This window comes from Hypanus sabinus, chromosome 4 (assembly GCF_030144855.1).
Source record: "Hypanus sabinus isolate sHypSab1 chromosome 4, sHypSab1.hap1, whole genome shotgun sequence".
Lineage (NCBI taxonomy): Eukaryota > Metazoa > Chordata > Chondrichthyes > Myliobatiformes > Dasyatidae > Hypanus > Hypanus sabinus.
This window is the reverse complement of record NC_082709.1, coordinates 150,665,247-150,690,954: the sequence shown is the minus strand read 5'-3', so window position 1 is coordinate 150,690,954 and position 25,708 is coordinate 150,665,247. Positions and strand designations below refer to the sequence as shown.

At 39.0% G+C, this 25,708-nt stretch overlaps 1 protein-coding gene across 1 annotated transcript in view; it reads right to left on the bottom strand.

The window, feature by feature from the left end:
- The window catches only part of wars2 (tryptophanyl tRNA synthetase 2, mitochondrial), a 65,595-nt gene that overhangs the window by 19,325 nt on the left and 20,562 nt on the right, over window positions 1-25,708 (bottom strand). The window contains exons 2-3 of the mRNA XM_059968396.1: window positions 4,689-4,940; window positions 2,275-2,355 (exon numbers count right to left, since the gene is read on the bottom strand). Of these exons, the coding sequence (XP_059824379.1) occupies window positions 2,275-2,355; window positions 4,689-4,940 (333 nt within the window). The remainder of the gene's footprint in view (window positions 1-2,274; window positions 2,356-4,688; window positions 4,941-25,708) is intronic.

Genomic DNA, 25,708 nt, shown 5'->3' with positions numbered 1-25,708 from the left:
TGGTTGGGAAGTGGGGAAGGGACAGGGGAGGGAACAGGAGAGACATTCTGTAATGATCTATAAATCAATCGTTTGGAATCAAATGATCTTGCCCGGTGTCTCAGGGCCGAATGTGATTGCACCCATGCCACCTCCTGCCCTTAGCACTCCTCCTCCGTCCATTGGTTCTGGAAACAAACATTTCAATGATGGGGCAAGTGAAGTAGAGTGAGATTATCCCCTTTGGTTCAAGAGCCTGATAGCTGAGAGGTAATAACTGTTTCTGAACCTGGTGAAAGAGGCGAGCGTAGATATTGGACCACTGGAAAATGACACAGAAGTTGTAGTAACGGGGGACAAAGAAATGGCGGATGAACTAAAGTATTTTGTGTCAGTCTTCACTGTGGAAGACACCAGCAATATGCCAAAAATTCTTGTGTATCGGGACAGAAGTGAGTATAGTTTCTATTACTAAGGAGTAAGTGCTTGCAAAACTGCAAGGTCTGAAGGTAAACAGGTCACCTGAGCCAGATGGACTGAACCCCAGGGCTCTGAAAGAGGTCACTGAAGAATTGTGGAGACAACAGTAATGATCTTTCAAGAATCATTAGATTCTGGAATGGTTCTGGAGGAGTGGAAAATTGAAATGTCACGCTACTTTTTTTTATATAAGGGAGGGAGGCAGAGGAAAGGAAACTATAGGCCAGTTAGCCTGACATCATTGGTTGGGAAGATGTTCGCGTCCATTATTAAGGATGAGGTTTCAGGGTACTTGGAGGCACACGATAAAGTAAGCCCAAGTCAGAATGGTTTCCTGCAGGGGAAATACAGCCTAATAAATTTCCTGGAATTCTTTGAGGACAAATTGGAAGACTGGGCAAAAAAGTGGCAGATGGAATATAGAGTAGGGAAGTATATGGTCATGCATTTTGGTAGAAGGAGTAAAGATGTGAAATATTTTCTAACCAGGGACAAAGTTCAAAAGTCAGAGATGCAGAAGAACTTGGGAGTCCTTGTACAGGATGCCCTAAAGGTTAACTTGCAGGTTTTGTCAGTGGTGAGGAAGGCAACTGCAATGTTAGCATTCATTTAGAGAGGACTTGATTATAAGACCAAGGATGTGAGGCTGAGGCTTTATAAGGCATCGGTCAGACTGCTCTTGGAGTATTGTGAGCAGTTTTGGGCTCCTTATCTGAAAAAAGATGTGTTGGCATTGGAGAGTGTCCAGAAAAGGTTCATGAGAAAGATTCCTGGTATGAAAGGGATAACGTGTGAGGAGTGTTTGACGGTTTGGGGCCTGTAAGCACTGGAGTTTAGACAAATGAGGGTGGATCTGATTGAAGCCTATAGAATATTGAAAGGCCTGGACAGTGTGGATGTGGAAAGAATGTTTCTTACAGTGGGGGAGTCTAGGACCAGAGGGATCAGTCTCAGAATATAGGGATGTTCATTTAGAACGGATGAGAAGGAATTTCTTAAGCAAATGGTGGTGGCTTAGCTATGAAATTCATTGCTACAGATGTCTGTGGAGGCCAATTATATTTAAAGCAGAGGTTGATCGGTTCTTGGTTAGTCAGGGCATCAAAGCTTATGGGGAGAAGCAGGAGAATGGGGTTGAGAGGAATAATAGTCAGCCATGTTGGAAAGGCAGAGCAGACTCAATGGACTGAGTGACCTAATTCTGCTATGTCTTATGGTCTTATCTGCTATCTGTATTTTTTTTCATATAGAGGGCACTACTAAAATGGGACAGCAGCTAACTGGGGGTTCATAAATTAAGAAATACAACTACTTTATTAATAGCACTTTTTCTGTGGAAAATCATGGCAAGTTATCACCGCAAACAATGAAGAGGCAAGCAAAGGTGAGGTTAACTGGAGGGTTGTGGTTTGTGGGTGCGATGCAAAGTCGGAGCAAGGTCAAGACATGTTCAAGACAGAGACAAATTTGGAAATTTGGAGGGAGTGGAGGAGTTTTGGAGCCCATCCACCTAAATGGAGAACAAGGTTGGATAGATCTAAGCAGGAGGGATTTGGAAAGGTCAGATACAGGCCAGAACGTGGTGGTGAGGTTCAGGGCTCAGTTTGTATTAATACAGTGGGGTCTGGGTCCTAGTACAGGGGACTTTTTTTAAAAATTGGGTTCTTTCAGATCTCTTGTTTGTGACTGCCTGTAATCTGAGAAATCTCAAGGCTGTACAATTTACACATACTTTAATAAATGTACTTTGAATTTTGACATCAGCGGTTGTATAGAATTCCTACAGACTTAGTGGTTCAATAAGAGAGAGGGTACCTTCCACTGAGGTAAATGACGTAATCGTGGCATACTTGTCAGACAGCCCAAAATCCAACCTAATTCATTGTGCTCCGAGATCTTTAATAAAAATAATGCATATAAATAGGTTAGTGATTAGGAAATGTGTAGCTGTCTCACACATGAACATCAAAGACTTCAATAAATTTGTGATGCAAAAACAAGAATTTCCTATAAGCAATGGTATTAAAATGTAATTGTACAAATACCTCCCTACAAATTTTATCATTATATTCTGCAAAATACATTAGTGGATATTTCTTTTTAAAAGGAGATAATTTTAATTTTTTTCCCCATGTAAGTTCGGAGATGACAGTGGGAATCATCCCCTTTCTAGATACTTAGCTTCGATTTACCAATTCAGTAAGCGTGGTGTCAAAACTGATTAATTTTATCTTGCTTGATGAATACTACTCATATGTGGATGGTTTTTCCAAATATAATTATAGCTCTACTAATTTATACAGCCTGAATACTGTTGCAATAATGATGAGAAAATATCTACGATCATAGTTATATGGCTAGTTCTGAATTTTCATATATGAATAGCTTAATGTCGAAATGCTAAACATGTTCTTAGTGATTCAGTCTCCCTCACAGGATGCACTCACTATGTGTGGTCTTCTTCAGCTGCATCACTTAAATTGTCATAGACTTAAAAACATTTTGACCAACTAGTTGTGTTGCAATTTACCCGAAAAGCTACTGCTTTGTTTGAAGAAGTTTAAGCCTTAACACATTCCTCAGTCCTTAACATTCACCTCTTCAAAACAAAACTGATTTTACATATACTGTACAGAGTGTAGGCAATTTTATTTTTTAAATGAGATTATGAGTTTCAGTTCTTACTTTAATATGTTATGTTTATGTCTTTATTTAGTGCTCATTTTATTTAGTTAATTGATCTATCAGCTACTTAAGGGAAGTTCCACACTTCTATCATCTTTTGTCTGAAAAATGTTCATTTGTGAAAAGGTAAAATTGGATTTTTACGGTTGCATTCTCTTGTCCCCTACTGCCTTATGCATAAAGGGATTAACTGGAAGATTGGTTTCACAAGGTTATGTAGCTCATAGCATTGTATATTTCAAATGGAGTGCATAATCTGTATCATTGATAGAACCTAAAGATTAATTGATTGTCTCTGTTAAACAGAAACTTCCATTAATCCTAGTTATTTTGAATAAATGTTCATTGATAACAACCAGGTTCTAAGCTAGTATAGTTATCTACCCTGTTGAATATAACAGGAATTAATATTGGATTTTAAAAAAAACACATATTAGAAATTGAATATAAAAACAAAAAACAGAGGAAACACTCAGCAGGTCAAGCAGCATCTGTGCAAAGAAAAACTTGAGTTGACGTTTTCAAGTTGAACACAATTCAACAAAACTAAATGCTTCACTCTCATGGTATGCAAGCATACCATTCTGAATGAAGGCCTGACTTGAAACTTTGATTCCGTTTCTCGTTTCACAGATGTTATCTGACCTGTTGAACTGGTTCCCGTATTTTCTGATTTTACTTTATTAGAAATAAAACCAGTTTCCTTTCTGTCCTCTTCCCTTGAAGCTTCTCAAAAATAAAACTATTTTTCATCATCCAGATTCTTATAAAAACTTAAACCTCCACATTAAATAATCTCACTAGTGGTACTAGTGGCAAATGTGACATGCCTTGCCCTCATACTATGCAAATCTATTGTAAATAGGAAAAAAATTATAACTATATCAGGTATTGGCAGGAAGCAAAATCCGCAGAACCTTTAAAGGTAAAAAAAAGTTAAACTTCTACAGGAACCTTATCACAAACATTCCAGATAATCCTGAATCCAATATTTATGAAAGAAAGAAATTATGGTTTCTCATTACAGTAACAAATGAACTGTGTTGGACTTTTAAAAGGTAATGGGAATAAATATACTCATGCCCATAAACCACAATGAATTCAATTTACTTCAATAATGTAGCTTTGAAATGATTCCATGCCAGAAAGTGGAGACCCAGTGATACAGCATAAAGCCTCAATTAATACCAGAGGGAACAAGATCAGAAGCGTTGGAAAGCAGATTTAAACAATAACATTTCTGAAGTAGAAAGGGAATAAAGAGCCACAAAACTTTGTGGCAATCCCAATGAAAACATTCAATTAACGGCATGAAGTTATTTTTACAATTCAAGACACACTGAAGTAGCCACCTGTGTGTTCAACTGCAAAAGCTTGTTCAGTGTTGCAGAGTCTGCTTGGATCTTCCAGTCCAGCTAAGTATTTTCTTTGGATGAATGTGCTATTTATATATTAGGAATGTAAAACGTTCAATAATCTTCAGGAGGTCCACAGCTCTACCAAAATTAAAGGGGTGTGGGAAATAGAAAGGGTTTAGAACTGACCTTGGATTGTTGAAATAGGACTGATCGCTCAGGGTTAATACCACATGCCAAGAGACTGGCTGTCATGTCGAGAATGTTTTGCTTGAGTGTGCCAGCATGCTGAGGAATAGTGATGGAGTGCAGATCCGCAATACTGTACAGAATGGAGCTATATTCATCCTGCAGCCTCACCCAGCTCTCAATTGCTCCAAAATAGTTTCCCAGGTGAGGGACGCCAGTTGGCTGAATTCCGGAGAAGACTCGATTAGCAATCTGCATTTTAAAAGTAAATATTTCCTTACAATGCATCACTTACTAAAGAGTAAGTAGTATATTCACTGAACAATCTCTCACTGAATCAATTATTTTAGTATATTAAATGTATATGTAAATTTTGATTATTCAGTAATCCAGGACGTAGGTTATCATTTCAATTTTGCTGCATATTAAACTTTATACCGAATATTAAATGGAAGTCCACCTAGAGTATTTTCAAAGCAGTTAAATTCAGAATGTATCCAAGTCTACACCAGCTGTTGGCATCTATTTTCCAGGTGGAGTCACCAAGTAGTAACAAGAAGCTGCAACTCTGGTTCAGAGTTCAAAGTTCAACTCTACTTATGTTCCAGCTGAAATTTGAGATCCTCCATGACTCACACCTCAGTACCATACTGTGAAGTGCATAAATCAACTAGATTCACAGTGGGTTTTAGATCCAGTACATTTAATTAAAATAGCAACACCTCATACTGATGCAAAAGATACATTCTGTAGGCCTAATGACCTTGTAGCTTAGGACTAACAATCACCATTTCCCCGCGTGGGTAATGACAAAGTCATGCATGAAGGTTCAATTTATTTACAGCATTTCAGGGTACAAGATCTGAAAGGAATGCATACCACCTAAAACAGATTGTGAAAAATTCCAGTTGCAACATGCTCTACCTGCTGGGACCCTCACAAAAACCATGGCTGGTGTGGATACACCAGTGATTAACTCAGCCCTCCAATAGGAAATATTTGTTGCAGGCTTGAACTTGAATTTGAACTGCGGGGAATGGGCGGGCACTGTTGTGATTTTTAAAGGCTAGAGGTGGATAAAGAAGGCAATGGAAAGATGACTTCCATGGGACTTTAACAGCACCATTTAAAATCCCAACATCGTTCCTCACCTCATCAAAATGAGAGACTGTTTATAAATATGATTCAGTTTAATGCTGACAAATACTGGATTGAGTGTGTCTGGCATTCCACTGATCCTCAGGGATTGAACTTTCAAAACTTACAATCTGATTTGATTGGCAAAATCCCAGGGTCGGACCAATCAAACAGTGAAGTACTAAAGTGTACGTTCCAAGCAGAACACGGGCTTCCCTTTCTAAATTTTAACCATTAGCACTTTAGTTTGCATGCTACAATACTGAAGAGGTAGAAAAATCAGTTTGCATTCCTTAAAGAGTGAATGGATCCCAAAAGTGTTTTTGTATATAGATGCACAGACTAAATGCTGATATCTCAAGCAATGAAAGGTTCAAAAAGACTGGTCTAGAATATGCAATAGCAATAGCTGTGAAACAGCAGGCAATCACTGTTTTTATTCCATCAGACTGACAGCAACTTCAGGAGTAACTTAATGAGGAAATAATGAAATTACTAATAACACATCTCTATAGAGGTGTTGCTTGGAGTTTATTTCCAACACAACTTGGAAATGATTCAGTTTGATACATATTTCATCTATTGATTAATTGGAACCACTGCAGTCCATCCAAGAATTTTTAATGATGTGCCAAATTATAATACATTTTTGAAGACACTCAGAAGCTAAAAATATCTTGTGCTTTATTTTATGTGAAAATTTCAAAATGCACTGCAATCTTAATATAATATAGGTCTTGGAGGCACCTGTGTTATTAGACAACTGTATTATAGGCAAATCTGACATTTAGCTATCTTTTCTCTTGGGAGATGTGATAACTCCCATAATACATAAAACAAAGCACATCATATCTAAGCTGTGTGGTAATATTAATTTAAAAATAAAACATCATCCCTTAAAAATATTAAGATACTCCAGCCTCTTTTTCATTGCATGAATACATGTTAATCTTTACTTAACATTCTATGTAATACTTATGGAGTTATCGAAAATATATACATTTTGCTCCTTGGTATGTTATGCGACAACTTTCTCATGTTCAATCAGTCTCTCAGCTAATGGCTGTTGGGATCCAGTTGAACTAACATCTTACACAAAGTGCTGGGGAAAAAAAGGCTCTTGCCACAGAAATCAACAGATCTTTTTGGGAAACCCATTCTGAGGTCCAAAGAAAGCACACTTACTTCAGTACCAACTGTGCATTCTGCTTCACATAATCCCTGTTCTTGTTTTGAAGTATTTTTAAAATCCAAGCTACTGGGTAGGAATTCTAACAAATGTGGGGAATCTCTAACTGCTGAAAGGCCATCAGCTTAAAACATGAACTTTGTTTCTCTTCCCACTGCTGATGAAATTCTAGGATTTTCTGTTTTAAGTTTCTGATTTCCAGTATCTGCAACATTTTGCTTTTTAAGTCTGAACAGTAAGCCACTGAGAGGGGAACTTGCAAGTGATGGTGTCCTATTGTGCTTGTTGTTATTCTTCTTGGTGGTAGGTGGCTTCTAAAAGCCTTGGGGATGCTCATATTTTGGATGTCATGTATGCTGTGGCCAGAATGTGCCACTTGTGAACCAAGCGATTGCCTATGATGGATAGGAAACTAGGTAAATACTGCTTTGTCAAGGTAAGCTTTGAGCTACTTGACTGTGCTTGAGTGTATTTCATATAAATTGCAAAAACATCCTGTAACTTACCCTAATTGACAATTATAGAGTCATGGATACGGATCCTTCAGACCAACAGGTCTATGCCGACTACAGTGCCTATCCCCCAGTTTCTTGTATTTGAGCCCGACTCCAAAAGCTACTTAAATTATACTGTTGTACCTGCCTTAACTACTTCCTGTGGCAGCTTGTTCTAATTCAGAATCACAATCAGGCTTAGTATCACTGGCATGTGACGTGAAATTTGTTAACTTAACAGCATCAGTTCAATGCAATACATAATCTATCAGAGAAAAAAGAAAAAATAATAAATAAAATAAAAAATAAACAAACAAGTAAACCAATTACGTATACTGAATAGATTAAAAAACATGCAAAAACAGAAATACTGTGTATTAAAAAAAAGTGAGGTAGTGTCCAAAGATCCAATGTCCATTAAGGAATCGGATGGCAGAGGGGAAGAAGCTGTTCCTGAATCGCTGAGTGTGCGCCTTTAGTCTTCTGTACCTCCTACCTGAATGCTGGAGGTCCTTAATAATGGATGCAGTCTTTCTGAGACACCGCTCGCTGAACATGTCCTGGGTACTTTGTAGGCTAGTACTCAAGATGGAGCTGACTAGATTTACAACCTTCTGCAGCTTCTTTTGGTCCTGTGCAGTAGCCCCTCCATACCAGACGGTGATGCAGCCTGTCAGAATGCTCTCCATGGTACAATTATAGAAGTTTTTGAATGTATTTGTTGACATGCCAAATCTCTTCAAACTCCTAATAAAGTATAACCTCTGTCTTGCCTTCTTTATAACTACATTGATATATTGGGACCAGGTTAGATCCTCAGAGATCCTGACATCCAGGAACTTGAAGTTGCTCACTCTCACCACTTCTGATCCCTCTGAGGATTGCTGTGTGCTCCTTCGTCTTACCCTTCCTGAAGTCCACAATCAGCTCTTACGTCTTACTGACGTTGACTGCAAAGTTGTTGCTGCGACACCACTCCACTAGTTGGCATATCTCACTACTGTACGCCCTCTCGTCACCACCTGAGGTTCTACCAACAATGGTTGTATCATCAGCAAATTTATAGATGATATTTGAGCTATGCCTAGCCACACAGTCAAGAGTATAGAGAGAGTAGAGCAGAGGGCTAAGCACACACCCCTGAGGTGCCCCAGTGTTGATCGTCAGTGAGGAGGACATGTTATCACCAATCCGCACAGATTGTGGTCTTCCAGTTAGGAAGTCGAGGATCCAATTGCAGAGGGAGGTACAGAGGCCCAGGTTCTGCAACTTCTCAAGCAGGACTGTGGGAATGATGGTATTAAATGCTGAGTTATAGTCAATGAACAGCATCCTTAAATAGGTGTTTACGTTGTCTAGGTGGTCTAAAGCCATGTGGAGAGCCACTGAAATAGCATCTGCCGTTGACCTCTGTGGTGATAGGCAAATTGTAATGGGTCCAGGTCCTTGCTGAGGCAGGAGTTCAGTCTAGACATGACCAACCTCTCAAAGTGAGCAGTTACGGACTCCCCTAATCTGTTAAAACAAAATTCAGCTTATCTATGACACTCAGGTTTTAGTAAACCACTATAAGGTCAACCCCATTTTCCTGCATGCTAAGAAATAAAGACTTGGCCAAGCCAACCTCTTCCTATAACTCAGGCCCTCTATATCCTGCCAACATCCTCATCAATCTTCTCTACATTCTTTCCAATTTAACCATGACTTTCTTAATCGTAGAAAATGAACTCTCAAGTACTGTAAAAAATTAATCCTAAAGATATGGAATCCCAGTTCTTAATAGAATCAATGATGCAGATATTTTTTTTAAATTAAAAAGTAAACTTTCCTTTTATGTCTCTTCCCTTAAACTCAGATGTTAGCCCTGAATTTTATTTAAATATTTTGTATTTCCTGGCCCTTATTTCCAGATTTGTATTCTGCTCTGAGGATACTGAAACCTGAATGGTTGAAGTTTCCTCACTGTGGAGGTGCCACATGTAATATAAAAGTCCATGCACTCCAGCCCATGCAAAGCGCCCACACAACTGTAAACGAGGTGAATGGTTGTCACCCCTTTGTTGCTCACAGCAAGTTCCAAGCCATTAAAATATCAAAGTTATGACCTACTAAAAGGCAAGAGTACTTTAGAAGTTGCACTACACATCTTTAAAATACCAAAAGTGGCTTGGAGAACACATTAGAAATCCTGACAGGATCGTTAGTTTTAAAAATAGACAAAAAGAACTCAAAAGTGAAACAAATCTTAATAAAACATGGTTAAGCTTCAGCTGGAGTAGTGTACTCAACTGAGAACCAGGTTTACATATTAAGAGATGATAGATTTACCTAAAATTAGCAATATTTTAACATACTAAATCAGATGCCTCCTTTTCTCATGGCAGATATGTCAGCATCAGTGAGAGACTTATGATTGCTATCAGAATCAGAAATGATGTGGAGGTTCAAAAATAAAACATGCAGTGGCTTATTACAACTTAGAACCCACTTCCTGAAATGATAGTGGAAGCTGGTTGGTCCAATAGCAATGTTGGAAACCTGGAAAATATTTAAAGGAAAAACTCTTATGAGAGTCTGCAAATGAGCAGGGAGTTGAATAATAGCTTCATCAAAGTGCTGATACAGGGATGATGGACTGAATGGTGAAAGGCTAAATGTCCAACAGTGCTTCAATCAAGCAAAACTAACTAGCGTGGGAGAACAGTTAAGGATGAAATCCAAAGCAAACTAAACAAGAGACAGGTAGGAAGCTGGAGGGTTTTAGGCTGAGTACGGGACTTCCAATATCATGCATGAAGCCCAAAGCTGGAAGAGCGAAGATCAAATGTCGAACAGAGCAGAAGGAACTTTAATGACATATAACTGAAACACAGTGTCCTTTGTTTCAAATACAGTCAAATGTAATTAGAACAAACTTTCATGAAACAATCCTCTTCTTACAACAAGCCATTTTGTTGCTCCCCGAGGTAGTTTCCTACAGTCAGTAAAGCTCAAACTTAAATAATATACCCCACAAATAACTACTTCTCCAACTAACTGAATTAATGATGAAATCTGACCGCACACCAGATTCAATGCCAGCTTTCTATGTAAAAAAAATTCCAGCATTCTAACAGCTTCCTTATTATAACAGAATTTATTAATACATTTAAATTCACTGTGACAGATTGACTCTTATATCACATTTGAACTCACCATTTAGCAACAAATTAAATTTAAATTTAAAATAAAAGTAAATTTTCAATCTCATCTCTGGCCTACAAACAAAAAAAATCCTGTTATAATACCTCATGTTTTGCAACGGTTGCAGTCCTGGTTCCCCCAGATCAGACAGCTCCAGTCTTCAATGGGGGAGATTAATTTGCATCTTCATGCAAAGGGAAACAATCACAAAATGACAATCTTAAAGTTGTTCTAATGCAGACTAGCATCAATTATAGAATTTTAACAGACACTATTTTCGTGGTAAACAATTAGTTTCATAAAAGTATCTATCTGTCTCCATAGAATTGTGTGGTGAAATTAAAATCAAAAGATTGTTCATCATGTACAGCCATTCCCACAGCTTACTTTATATACCACGTTCAAATCAACAGTACAAATGTATTCTATATTCTGCCATAAAATTCAAATGGCAGCTGAAAATTAAAACTCAATTTCCACTAAATATCTTAAATTTAATGTATTATAATTACCAGACCTTTTTAAACAATAATGTTCAGTTTTCATCCCACAAATCATTATTATATTAAAGTATTAATTAAAATTCAAATATCTGCAATGATCTTGCAGGAATAACTATTCATGCTAAATGATTACAGATATTTGCATTTTCATTTATTCTTTAAAACAGCAGTATTTTGATTGACATGCCATTTCAGAACTAAGTGTCAAAGGTAGTATCTTTTGCATAACATGTTAAATTAAGGCCCTGTCTAGTCCTGTAGGACGATGTGCAGGATATTTCAGGCATTATTTGAAAGTAACCATGTGATTTATCTCACGGTTCAAGATAGTGCTTACCTCTTAATCAATAGCACTGAATAAGGTTGTTTAGCCATTATCATATTCCCTTTTTGAGAAATTGCTATGTGAAGCAAAACAAAATCACTTTACATTCCCAAATTACAGCTAAGACCACACTTAAAAGTACTTCACTAATTGTAAAGTGCTTTGAGATATACAGAAATTGCAAAAAGACAATCCTTTAAGAAACTGCTTCATAGTTGAAGCAATGAAATTCAGTCACACAAAGGGGACATTGGAAAAAGGCACCCAAAAACACAGGGAAGGACATAGGCTTCAAGTAGCTCTTAAAGGAAGGGATAAAGGAGACAGCGTGGAGTGGTTTAGGGAATGAGTAGTGAAACCTAACGTCTAGGGTCTGAAAAGATGGCCACAGAAGTGAAGGATGGAAACTGGGCACATGGAATAGGCACAAGTTGGGATGAATAGCGACCTTGGACCTCGTCTAGCCGGAGGAGATCATTGAGACAAATATGCTGGGCAAAGAGGATTTGAGACAGTGAAACATGAACCAAAGGCTGAGACCTTTAAAAAATTGAGGCATTTCACAAATCAAGACAATGTAGCTCAGCCTACAGAGAAAGTGTGCATGGTTTAAGTTAGAGCAGTGAAAGTGAAAAAGGTTTGGTTCAGGATTTTAGCAGATATACTCAAGGCAAAGGTGTAGCAGAATGATGTAACAAAAATTGAAATAGGTTTGCTGCATGATGGAGATCTTGGGTCAGAAGCTTTCTTCAGGACTAACTAGTGAGCAAGTTAGTAACTAGTAACTAAGTCTGATTCAGCTTAGCCACGGCCGCTGCCAGGTGCTCACTATCTATGAGTGCATAACCATCAGATCACTTTGTTCTTGATCATGCTCCCAAAAGGTTTATTCTTTTTTTTTTCGACCACATGAAAGACTGACAGTTTTGGTGAAAAAGAAATAAACCTTAAGTTGCATCACCTTCTTCGATATGCAACTGTGTCCAAATTCATCAAAACAACCAAGTTCTCTATCAACATGAGCAGAGTAAACCTTGATGTATTGCAACCCAGGACACCAGGACGCACTGTTCATCAGATTCATAGAAAGCACAGAAGTGAGCCCTCAAGGCCCTTCTTATCCTTCCAACCTTGATAACTATCTTCTACATTAGCCCATTTGACCACATTAGACCTGTATCCGTCGACACCTCGGCTACTCAAATACCCATCAAAATACCTAAGCATTGTAATTGCAGCCGCCTCCTCTGGTAGCTTGTTCCAGATATTCACTACCTTGTGTGGGAAACACTTACTAAGAATTTTAAATCTCTCCCTTCCCATTTTAATTCTGGGCCATCTAGTTACAAACAAGAGAAAATCTGCAAATGCTGAAAATCCAAGCAACACACACAAAATGCTGGAGGAACTCAGCAGGCCTGACAGCAACTAAGGAAAAGAGTACAGTTGATGTTTCGGGCTGAGGCCCTTCAACAGAACTGGAAAAAAGATGAGGAATCAGAGTAAGAAAGTGGGGGGAGGGGAGGAAGAACGATAAAGTAATAGGTGAAACTGGGAGGGTTGAAATAAAGAACTAAGAAATTGATTGGTGAAAGAATTAGAGGGCTAGAGAAGGCATGAATATTAAACACCAGAGGGCATATGTACATATGTAAGGGAGGGACGTTTAGGGGAGACATCAGGAGTAAGTTTTTTTTAAAAACAGAGGGTTGTGGGTGCCTGGAATGACCTAACAGGGATGGTGGTGGAGGCTAATACATTAGGGGTATTTAAGAGCCTCCTGGACAGGCACATGGATGAAAGAAAAATAGAGGGTTAAGGGGTAGTGTGGGTTTAGTACTTTTTTTTAAAAGGTATATATGGGTCGGCACAATTACTACCATGTCTGATGGCTTTGACATTTTCTATCGTAAAACAAGACTGCCCTCCAGGGACTCTATCTACACTTCTGTCTTGTTAAAGCAAGCAGCTAGCATAATTAACCCCCACCCAGCCCAGACATTATCACTTCTCCCCCCTGACCGCACATACCAACAAGTTTAAGGACAACTTCTATCCTACTGATATAAAAATATTGAATGTTTCCCTAATATAAGATGGTTTCTTGACCTCACAATCTTCCTTGTTATGATTTTGCACCTTATTGCAAAATTCTACACTCTCTTTAACTGTTACACTTTATTCCGTCGGGTTATTTTTTTTAAACCTTGTCCTACTTTAAATGCACTATTGCAATGAATTGTTCTGTATGAACGATATTGCAAGACAACTTTTTCACTGTACTTCAGTACATGTGAAAATAATAAACCAATTTACCAAATTACATACATATCAAGAGGTTTTAGAATTCTCCATAACTCTACTTGCCAAGGTTGCATCAAGGACTCTTTGTGCCCCCTTATTTTTTCTACTTTTCTTCTGTGTCGAGAAACCTTAATGACTTCTTTGACACCGGTTTCCTGTACCTGATATACATTTCCTTTTCCCTTAAACTATTAATACCCTTCATTATCCATGGTTCCTGTAACTTACCATCTCCGCCCCTTATTCTTACAGGGACATGCTGACTATGACCAACTTGCTTCCACTTATCTGCTGGGTTTTTTCTCCTAGCAGCTGCTCCCAATTTACCTTTCCTAGGTCCTGTCTTACACTAATAAAATATGCCTTTGCTAAGTGTAAGGCAAAAGAAACAACTTCATCCTTTCCGTTATTTGTGATTGGCAATGGAATTATACAGAGTCTTTTTTTTAGAGACTAGGATTGACATGGACTTGGTATGATTCCAATTTCCTCAATTTTTAGCAGAGATTGCATGTTCCACCACAACATAGACTGAGATCTGTAAATGGGGAACTGTCAGGGATCAAAATGGGTGTGTATGGCTCAGCAATTCACTGTTTAAAATCAAGACAGGTGGGATTTACTCTGTACACTTTAGGAAAAAGACTAATTTTATTAAAGCACATCTACCCACCTCATTGATTTACTCATTGTGCTCTGATATTATAACTTTGGAATGCTCTGGAGTTCAATGGCAGAGCACAGTCTTGCTGGAGAATCTGCACTGAAATTTTGCATCAGGTTGGAATGCTTCTTTTCTAGTTACTTGTGTTTGGTTTAATACCTTTAATGATTGAAAACTGTTTCAGTTGATTTTTCTTTAAATATATTTTCCATTTACAAACTTTTCAATTTCTTCTAAATCCTCAACGGGTTTGAAGGAAGATAAACTGGGTATGGGACATCTGCACAGGCTCTCAGCTGAATTTCATAGGTGGGGCTGGTTCTGACATGACTTTGTTACGTCATTGGAGGCCCCATCACCACATAGCTCCATGTTGCTCAGTTCTGAAGTTGTTTCCACCATCCTGCCTTTAGAATCCATAAAAGACAAATTTGGGAGAATGGTGAATGTGAGTGGCTAGACCAGGCATGGGCAAACTACGGCCCGTTATATGTGGCCCGTTAAGCTTTTTAATCCAGCCTGCAGAACTTGATGAAATTATATTAATAAACCTTGTTAAGGTTTTTTCCCCGCAATTCTGGCGTTTTCCCAATAGATGACGCACTCTATATACATTTGTGGCGACCCATTTCCTGGCACATCCGAACCGGCTCACAATTAGCCAGCGTTCCGGCTAAGGGAGATAGCCTGCAGGGATTTGCGAGAACAGAGCTTTGGAACCTCTGCGCCACGGGGGGCAGGTTGAGGGAGGCTTAAAAGTGAGGCTGGGGATTTCGAATAAAGTTTTTTCTTCGACTGCCGTTACTGACTCCGTGTCGTAATTTTAGCGCTGCATGTAGCACACCGCTACACATTGACCTTTGTTGAGGTGCAGCGTATTACTCCACATTTGCGCTTTACTCTTTGTTCGGCTCGACCTATTTGTGTGATCAGGCGTTCAGCGTCATGAACATCAACAAAGCCAGCCACAGATCCAAGTTAACTGACCAACACCTCAGATCCATCCTGAGAATCGCCACAACAAAACTAAATCCAGACTTTGATGCGCTGGCTAAAAAGGGAGACCAACAACACTGTTCCCACTGAAATTAAAAATGTTTCTTCGTTGTGTTATGTAAAAAATGCATTTGAAAATATTTTTTTCAATATGCCTTACATGTTACATGTCATTTCTGTTAAGTGATGGACATGAGTAGTGCGCAGGTGCACTTACGTTCTCAAAATAAAAAATGCGCTCCAGATCAAATAACGCGCTCCGCATACTGGCGCGCTCTCACTGTTCTGTCATTGTGCGGGTCGTTGTTGAGTTTTGGCACAGGGGACAATTGAATAAGAAGGAGCAGGACAAGTCGACCTGCATCTCCTACCGTTTTTGAAATAAAGACAGTCGGGAGGAGAGTGATGATGATAATATCTTGAAGGATAACAGAATTTTCAGTGCTTTAAAATAATAACTGTTACTATTAAAAAAGCTGTACTTTATTCATTTAATTTTCAGTGTTTTAAAAGTCATTTCAATAAATAGCTAAATACCATGGGACATCAAAGACAGATATTTTGTTGTAATGCATTTGTTCATTTTCAATTGAAATTAAAGCACGTTTTCTACATATTCCATGATATTTTATTTTCTCTTATGTGTATTACCAAAACACTCCGTCCATCTGCTCCTGGTCCGGCCCCCCTGTCAAATTTTAGAACCCTTTGTGGCCCTCAAGTCAAAAACTTTGCCCACCCCTGGGCTAGACCCATGCAGGGTAATTAAGTCCATTCACTAATCGCAAATTTAATACATTCTTTAAGACTTAAGTATCAAACTGATGTCTTGGAATGGCTCCATTATTTAAAATCTTCTCATAGCAAATTTCACTCTGTAATTTAAAAGAAGTAAAATCACTATTGAGAAATTGAGGACGAACAAAGCATTTTCCAGTTTTTCCTTTTCTAGGTATCTCCTTCAGATCAGTAAGCATTATACTGGAATTGATTCAAGCTTGATATTGGTATTATAAAATTAGTTCTTCAGGTGGTAACAAGATAGTCTCAGGAGAGTTTGGAAGTGCTACACAGCCAGTTTTGTGACGGATTTGTGCTATGAGTGGACCTTTCTCTTGCAAACTGCAATTAAGGATCTAGGTATTGTTATGCACGACCCACAACAAATTAACAGACAGGTGGTGCAGGAATAGTTAGGAAAATAGATTCACAAGGCTAACTGTTGAGATGTGCTCCTATGAGGAGCATATAAAGAAACTAGATTATCATTCTTTGGAATTCAGAAGAATGAGATTTTCTTAATAGAACATTCACAATTGTAAGAGGGTATGATAAAGTAGAGGATGAAATATTTCCCACTTCAGATAGATTTTCAAATGAAGGGACAGGGCTACAATAATGAAGGTGTGGTCACAGAAAACTGAGATTTGTAGAATTTCTTCTAGTGGAGGGTGGTGAATCTCTGGAACTCTCTACCACAGAGGACCAGAGTGGTCAAATCATTAGACTTATTCAAAGAGGAGATAGACATATTTATGATAGACTAGGAAATTGCAGCTTTGGGGATCTGCCATAGGGAGGAGTTGAGGCCTTGGGCAGATCAGCCATTATCATATTGAATAGCAAAGCTTTGAATGATACTCCTATTCCTATTTTCTTGCCTTCACCCTACAAGTACCAAGGCTTCTGCTTCCAAACTTTGTTCAGTACCTTCTTCATTTCATTTCATTTTTCAATCTTTTTATTGATTTCCAGTAAAAGTATACAAATCAGAGAAGTTCAGCAAACAGATAACACAAAAGACATATAAACAGAAATAAAGAAAAGTATATATTATCAAAATCAAATAGATTTAATGTTACGCTGTTATATATACAGTATAATAAAAAAAACACAACGCCTCTTAACAAATCGTAAAAAAAAGATTGGAAAGTTTCATTGATATAAAGGGAAAAGAACCCCGCTGAACTAAATAGAAACAAAAAAAAAGGAAAAAAAAGAAGAACAGAAAGATTGGCAACACGAGTGAATCTGCAGATGCTGGAAATAAATAGAAAACACAAAATGCTGGCAGAACTCAGCAGGCCAGACAGCATATATGGGAGGAGGTAATAACGACGATTCGGGCTGAAACCCTTCATCAAGAGTGAAGTAACATGTCCATTCATCCCCCCCATCCCTCCCCATGGACCTCCCTCCGGGCACTCATCCCTGCAAATGGAAGAAGTGCTACATCTGCCCCCACACTTCTTCCCTCACCACCATCCCAGGCCCCAGACAGTCTTCTCAGGTGAGGCACCACTTCACCTGCGAGTCAACTGGGGTGATATACTGCATCCGGTGCTCCTGATGTGGCCATTTATACATTGGGGATACCCGCCGCAGACTGGGAGACCGTTTCGCCGAACACTGGCGCTCAGTCCTCCAGCAGTGGCGGGATCTCCCTGTGGCCACACACTTCAATTCCACAGACAACTCCCACTCCGACATGTCTGTCCATGGCCTCCTCTACTGTCAAGATGAGGCCACACACAGGTCGATGGAGCAATACCTTATCTCCCACCTAGGTAGCCTCCTACCTGCCAGCATGAACATCCAACTCACAGACCTCCGTTGATACCCCTGCCCCCCACCCTTAACCCCATCCCCATCTATTATTTTAGTCTGGTTCTCTTTCTCTCTCTTTTCCCCACTCACTATAATCTCCCCCCAGCCCTACCTTTCTTTCTCTTTTATTTCCCATAATTCTCCACCTTCCCCCTCGCCCATTTCCCTCCAACTTATCACTTCCTAGCTCTCTACTTTATCCCTCCCCCCACTTCTTATCCCCCCTCGACCATCCCATGTTACTTCACTCCTGATGAAGGGTTTCGGCCCAAAACGTCGTTATTACCTCCTCCCATAGATGCTGTCTGACCTGCTGAGTTCTGCCAGCATTTTGTGTTTTTTAAAAGTAAGATTGGGCTGTCCATTTGAGGATAAAATTTAAAAAAAGAAAAAGAAAAAACACCCTTCCAGTCACCTCCGAACCTTCACGGATAAGGATTTCCCCCAAAGAGAATAACGGAAATAAATAAATAAATAATAAATCAAATCATTTGAAAATATTGAATAAAGGGTCACCAGACTTGCTCAAAATTAAAAGATGTATCAAACGTCCGGCTTCTAATTTTCTCCAAGCTTAAACATGAGATAATGGAGGCGAGCCAAAAGAAAACAGCAGGTGGATGAGATTCTTTCCAGTATAACAAGATGGCTCTCCTGGCCAGTAAAGTTGAAAAGGCTATCACATGTTGAGCGGAAGCAGATACTCTATTTACTCCCTCTGGAATAATCCCACAAATTACCGGAAGTGAATTGGGTTGAACATCCACATCTATAACTCTAGATAGTGTTCTGAATACATCTCTCCAGAAATTAGTTAAACTTACACAGGACCAAAACATATGAGTTAGAGTAGCCACCTCCACGTTACATCTGTCACAAATAGGGCTTATATTAGGAAATATATGCGCCAATTTATCTTTAGACATATGGGCCCTATGTACTATCTTAAACTGAATTAAGGAATTGCGTGCACAGATAGATGAATTATTAACAAGATAATAAATTTTACTCCATTAATCATCTGAAAGTGAATACTGAAGTTCTATTTCCTAAGTGCGTTGAACCTTATCATTAGGCGATATGTGAGCATTCATTAGTACCTTCTTTACTGCTTCTGTTCTGAAGCAAAACTGCCTCTATTTTTGAACCTGTGCCAAATCTTTACTAAAGACATGGTCAACTACTGAGGCTGATGAGTACTTCTGCTTACATCTTTACATCATCATGATGAAGTGCTTTGAGAGGCTGGTCATGACAAGCAATAACTCCAACCTCCCAGACAACCTTGACCAATTGCAATTCATCTACTGCCAAAACAAATCTATGGCAGATGCTATGTCCTTGGCCACACACTCATCTCTGGAGCATCTGAACAGTAATGACACCTAATGTCAGATTATTGTTAGTTGACTACAACTCCAATTCCAAGCAAACTCATCTCCAGACTCCTAGACCAAGGACTCAACAACTCTTTGCATCTGGATCCTTAACTTCCAGATCAGACCAACAGACCATAATCATGAAGGATAGTGAACAACACCTCCACTGGTTGACCCACATGGCTATGTCCTCTGCTTCGACTCAACTCCGTGTAAACTCAAATCTGTGTAGCCAAATACTGCTCCAGTTCCATCTACAATGTTTGCAGATGATATCACCACCATGAGCTACATCTCAAATAACAACGAATCAAGAGTATAGGAAGGAGATAGAGACCCTGGTGACTCGGTATCACAAAAACAACCTTTCCTTCAATGTCAACAAGAGAGCTGGTCGTTGAATTCAGGAAGGAGGGCAGCATGCACTCCCCTGTTTATATCAACAATGCTGAGGTCGAGAGGGTTGAAAGTTTCAAGTACTACGGAGTGAAGTACTGATGTAACCATGTACAGACCACATAATGCCGCAGCCAGTATAAGCTTGCTATAGAAAGCACCTTACATACACGCATCACAACTTGTATAGTAACTGCTCTGGCCATCACTAAGGAACTGCAGAGTTGTAGATATAGCTCAGCATATCATGGAAAACAGTCTCCCCTCATGGACTCTAAATAGCATAATCAAAGACCCCACCTACTCTCAACAATCTTTTTGATACCTTCCCAGTTGGGGAGAAGATACAGGTGTTATGAATGTACCACAGCTCTGAGGGGCCGAAGGGTGCGGGGTAGCCCCCTCCTTTGTGAGAATCACAAGAGCATTATTTGGTTGGGTCAGAGGACCCAGGAAATGAGAGAGAGACATGGCCATTGTCTCCTGGAGACAACGTTTGTGGATTGGGGACTATGCTACGTGCAAGCCCTCGGGCAAAGTGGGCTGGTTGAGAGAGAGATTGCATCACCCCAACATGATTGACATCTACTACCCTGCGAGTTAAGATAAAAGAGGGGCTGTAGGCACAGCCCCTCAGATGCACCAGAAGAAACGCTAGTGATCCCGTAATAGCGGGAAGCCATTTGAAGGAAGCCACGTGCGTTCAGTTCCCTTGCCTGGGAGCTGGTGGCTGGTACCACGGAAAACGACTTGGAATTAACAACGGGGAACCAACTCCCCCGACTCAACGGATTGGCCTCATAAAAGTCCCGGGCAAGTTTAAAACCGTCTCTCTTAAACCCAAAGAGCTGCAGCTTGAAAGGACAGTGACTTTTATCTTTCCATCGGACAATACAATATCCCCTAGACAAACAATAGAGCTGTTGCTTAATTGATGATTATTATTATACCTGCGTTTTTAGATTGAGTATTGACGACGTATATTATCCGAATGTCTGTATTAATCTTATTTTTGTGCCCCTTTATAAATAAAGACTTTTAAAAGCAGTACCATCAGACTTCAACAGGGCTCTCTATCTTTGCTGGTAAGTGACCCAGTTACGGGGTTCGAAACACAGCAGCCTGAAAGCATGTACCACCAGACTCAAGGCCAACTTCCATCCTGCTGTCATAACACTATTAAATGATTCCCTAGTCCAATAAGATCTCACAATTCAGGTCACTGTTGACCAAGTTTGCTTGCACCTTGTCTGTAACTGAAACACTTTATTCTACATTGTTATACTTTTGTACCTTGTGAATTGATCTGTATGGATAATATGCAAGACAAGTTCTTCACTGTACTTCAGTACATGTGACAATAATAAACCAATTTACTAATTTTAGTCAAATTGATGTATACCAGAAAAAAGCATAAGTTATTCAAATTATACACATGAAACAGTAATTGTTGTTAAAATAACCATCTGCCCACTCACTTGTGCTGATGTCCACTGCCACTTGTTCCATTCTGGCGACTAAAATACTTACGGGACAAGAGGCTATTCAGCTCATCACATTCATGCTGATCACAATCAGACGTTAATCCCACTACGCAGCTCAGATACGGCCATCTCCTTTCAACACTGTCAGATCCTATAACCCTTAAAATGATAATGACCAGATAATTTAGACGAAAATATACCTGCCAGGAAGAACTCGGCTCTTCTTTGAAATACTGCCACAGAATCTATTCTGTTCACCTGAGCTGGCAGGCAGAGCTTTAGTTCAATGTCCCTTTTGAAAAAAATGGCATCTCTGTCAGTGCTGCTCTTCCGTATTCTATTTGATTGTCACACAATTTTGTTCTGAAATTTCAAAAACAACACTGAAATCCAAATTCCCAATCTTTCCTTAGACGAGGTTCACAGTACTCAAGGTGAGGCCTCACCAGTGCCTTATAAAGCTTCAGCATCACATCCCTGCTCTTGTATTATAGACCTCTTGAAATGAATACTAACATTGCACTTGCCTTCCTCATCAATAACCCTACCTGCAAGTTAACCTTTACTGTGTTCTGCACAAGGATTCCCAAGTCCCTTTGCACCTCAGATTTTTGGATTTTCTCCCCGATTAGAAAATAATGTGCACATTTATTTCTACTACCAAAGTGCATGGTTATGCATTTTCCAACACCATTTCATTTGCCACTCTCTTGCCTATTCTCCTAATCTGTCTAAGTCCTTTCGCACTATACCTGTTTCTTCAACACTACTTGCCCCTCCACCAATCTTCCTATCATCTGCAAACTTCGCAAAAAAAAAGCCATCTATTCCATTATCTAAATCATGGATATATACCATAAAAAGCAGTCCCAAGACTGATCCCTGTGGAGCACCATTAGTCACTGGCAGCCAACCAGAAAAGGATCCTTTTATTTGCACTCCCTGCCACCTATCAATCAGCCAATGCTCTAACCATGCCAGTAACTTTACTGTAATACTATGGGCTCTTATCTAGGTAAGCAGCCTAATGTGTGGCATCTTCCAAAGGCCTTCTGAAAGTCCAAATTTACAACATCCACTACATCCCCATTATCTATCTTTCATAAATCTCCTCAAAGGATTCCAATAGGTTCTTCAGGCACGATTTTCCCACAAGGAAACCATGATGACTTTTGCCTATCTTGTCCTGAGTCACCAAGTACTCCATAACCTCGTCCTTAACAATTGACTCCAACATCTTCCCTACTACTGAGGTCAGGCTTATTGGTCTATAATTTCCTTTCCGTTGCCTACCTCCTTTCTTAGGGAGTGGAGTGACATTTGCAGTTTTCCAGTACTCTGGTACCATGCCAGAGTCCATTGATTTTTGAAAGATCATTACTAATGCCACCACAATCTCTACCGCTTTCTTTTTCAGAACCCTAGGGTGCAGGTCATCTGGTCTGGGTGACTTACATACTTTGAGATGTTTCAGCTTTTTAAGCACCCTTGTAATAGGTACTGCACTCACTTCTCTCACACCCTTCAACATCTGACACCCTGCTAGTGACTTCCACAGTGCTGCCATCTCCTTGACCGTTAATATTTTCCTGACTTCATTTTCTAGCTGCCCTCTATCCACTCTCATCTCTCTTATTTTTTTTAAACATACTTGAAAAAGTTTTTCTATCTACTTTGATATTGTTTGCTAGCTTGCTTGCATATTTCATCTTTTCCCTCCTAATGATTCTTTTAGTTGCTCTCTGTAGGGTTTTAAAAGGTTCCCAAACCTCTGTCTTCCCACTAAGTTTTGCTTTGTTGTATGCCCTCTCTTTTGCCTTTACATTAGCTTTGACTTCCTTTGTCAGCCATGGTTGTAGTATTTTGCCATTTGAGTATTTCTTCATTTATCTATCCTGTACCTTCCTCACTTTTGCCAGAAACTCAAGCCATTGCTGCTCTGCTGTCATCCCTGCCAGCATCTCCATCTAATTTACTTTGACCAACTCATCTCTCATACCATTAATTTCTTTTACTCTACTGAAATACTGCTATCCCAGACTTTACTTTCTTCCTTTTAAGTTTCAAGTTGAACTCAATCATGCTGTGGTCACTGCCTCAATCACAGTGTACTATAAAACTACATCTTTTATATTGGCATAACCTTATGACACATTTCAGTAACAGTCTCATTTTGTAATTCATGTCTTTTGCCTGGTTATTCATAGACCCAAATTATTATCAATGAATGCTTTAGAACACAAGTGCATGATGAAATGAGAGTAACTACCTGATTACAGAAACAGAAGGTACACATTACCTAGCTTTTAAGGAGGAGGACATGGAGGAATGGGTTAAATTTCAGTATCGGAATAAACTAAAATAGCAAAAAACAGAACTCATAGACACCATTAGCTGCTTGCCAAAAGTAACAGGCTTAAGAGAGTGGGATCTATAGATATGCTCAATCAGAAATGGGAGATGATTTATGGCCATGAAGTATAACAAAGACAGTTGTGCACATGATATCAAAGATAAAAATTAAAGATAAAGATTAACTTTACTTGCCACATGTATATTGAAACATACATTGTTTGTGTCAAATCAAGTCAGCGATGATTGTACTGGGCACCAACAAGTGTCATACTTCCGGAACCAACATTGCATGCCTACAACTTAATAACCTTAACCAGTACATCTATGGAATGTGGGAGGAAATCCACTCCTTACAGATTGTGTCTGGAATCAAACCCTGATTGGTGATAGCCATAGCAGTTAAGTGATTAAGTTAACCACTATGTTATAATACCACATCATTAATTGCCTGAAGTTAAGAAAGAGGTCAGGAACCAAGCACTAATGTGAAAAAACAATACCTTGTAGTGAGAAAAAAATATTTGTCAAGATGATGGAGAATGGGAGATAATTTGGATCAGTATGTTAGTACATAAGGAAAAATAGTACTAAATACTAACTAAAAGAGAAAGAAGCTTCATTTTGTCCATCTTAAAATGAATTTTCTTCTTTGCTACAAATTTAATGCTGCTCTTGGGATGAGAACACATAGGCTGGATTTTCTGTACTTTATGATTTCTACCAGGAAGGATTTCTCCCTTACAATTTAGTTTGTGTCTACCTAAATTGTAATAAGAGTCATTTTCCCATTGTAGCTGGGTATAAAGAATGCATGTATCTAATTAAGAATCCAAGATCATTAAAGAGTGGAGGAAAACTGTAAATAGATAAATACAAAGAGGCAGGATGCCTGCACCTACGCAAAATAGAAAAGCTCCGCTGCATCTGGAGTGCTCAGTCACGTACTCTTTTTAAATGTGATTAAGGTTTCTGTCTCCAGTATCCAGAAAAAAAACTGGCAGATCCTGGAAATTTGAACTATAAACAGAAAGTTCTGGAAAGAGTCAGCAGGGTAGGTATCATCTGCAGAGTGTGAAACAGATAATCATCAACATGAAACATTAACTGTTTTCCTCTGTACAGATGGTACTTGCTTTGCCAAGTGTCTCCAAAATTTTGATTTTTTTAAATTTCAGTATTTGGATAGTTTTATTTTCATTTAACCAAAGCAGTCTACATCTTTAATCTGTTGCAGATGGCAAACATCTAGAACAGCAATGCTTTTTATTATTCTAATCCTACTAACCCATGTACACAACTGCAGAAAGAAATCTGGTTAGAAATTACCACATAAAAATATAAAAGATGGGAAATTTATTAGCATTATCTGCATGTCAATTTGGTCCCACCAATTTAATACCAAAGCTTGGAGGTAAAGTAAAAAATTCAGGACTGCATGCCTTCCAAAATTTTTGCAATACTTTAATCTTCTGTATGAAAAGACACACAAAGGTCTCACAGCATAAAGGAACACATATTGCCTGTTTAACTAAGGAGTGGAACAATGACCAAGATAGAATAATACAGGTTGCAAGCTGAGAATTACCAATTAACAGATTCAGTTGTTTCACTCCTACAAGAAAAGTAATTCTGTTAACCAGTCCAGGGTGGGAGAAAAGAGATCAGGACCTCAACTCTCCCCAAAAGACTGATTGTCCATTTCTAGGAGTGTCTGGTATGTGTGTGCTACTCACCTGTATTGATCCGCATTCATTTTTGAATAAAATGTTGGCAAGTGATCCAAATTCAGAAAACTGAAAGCTTTCACTCAGCACATCCTCTTTGCCACTATTCACTAATAAACCTTTCAAATAAAATAGTAAATGAGCTAATATTTATGAAATGCCACACACACAGTTCAAAGTTCAGTCATGATCTTACACCTTCAAGAATCTCAAGATTGTTTGTGAATTCCAGTACACAAGTGTAAAGGAGAACTAAATAATTATTACTCCAGATCCAAAG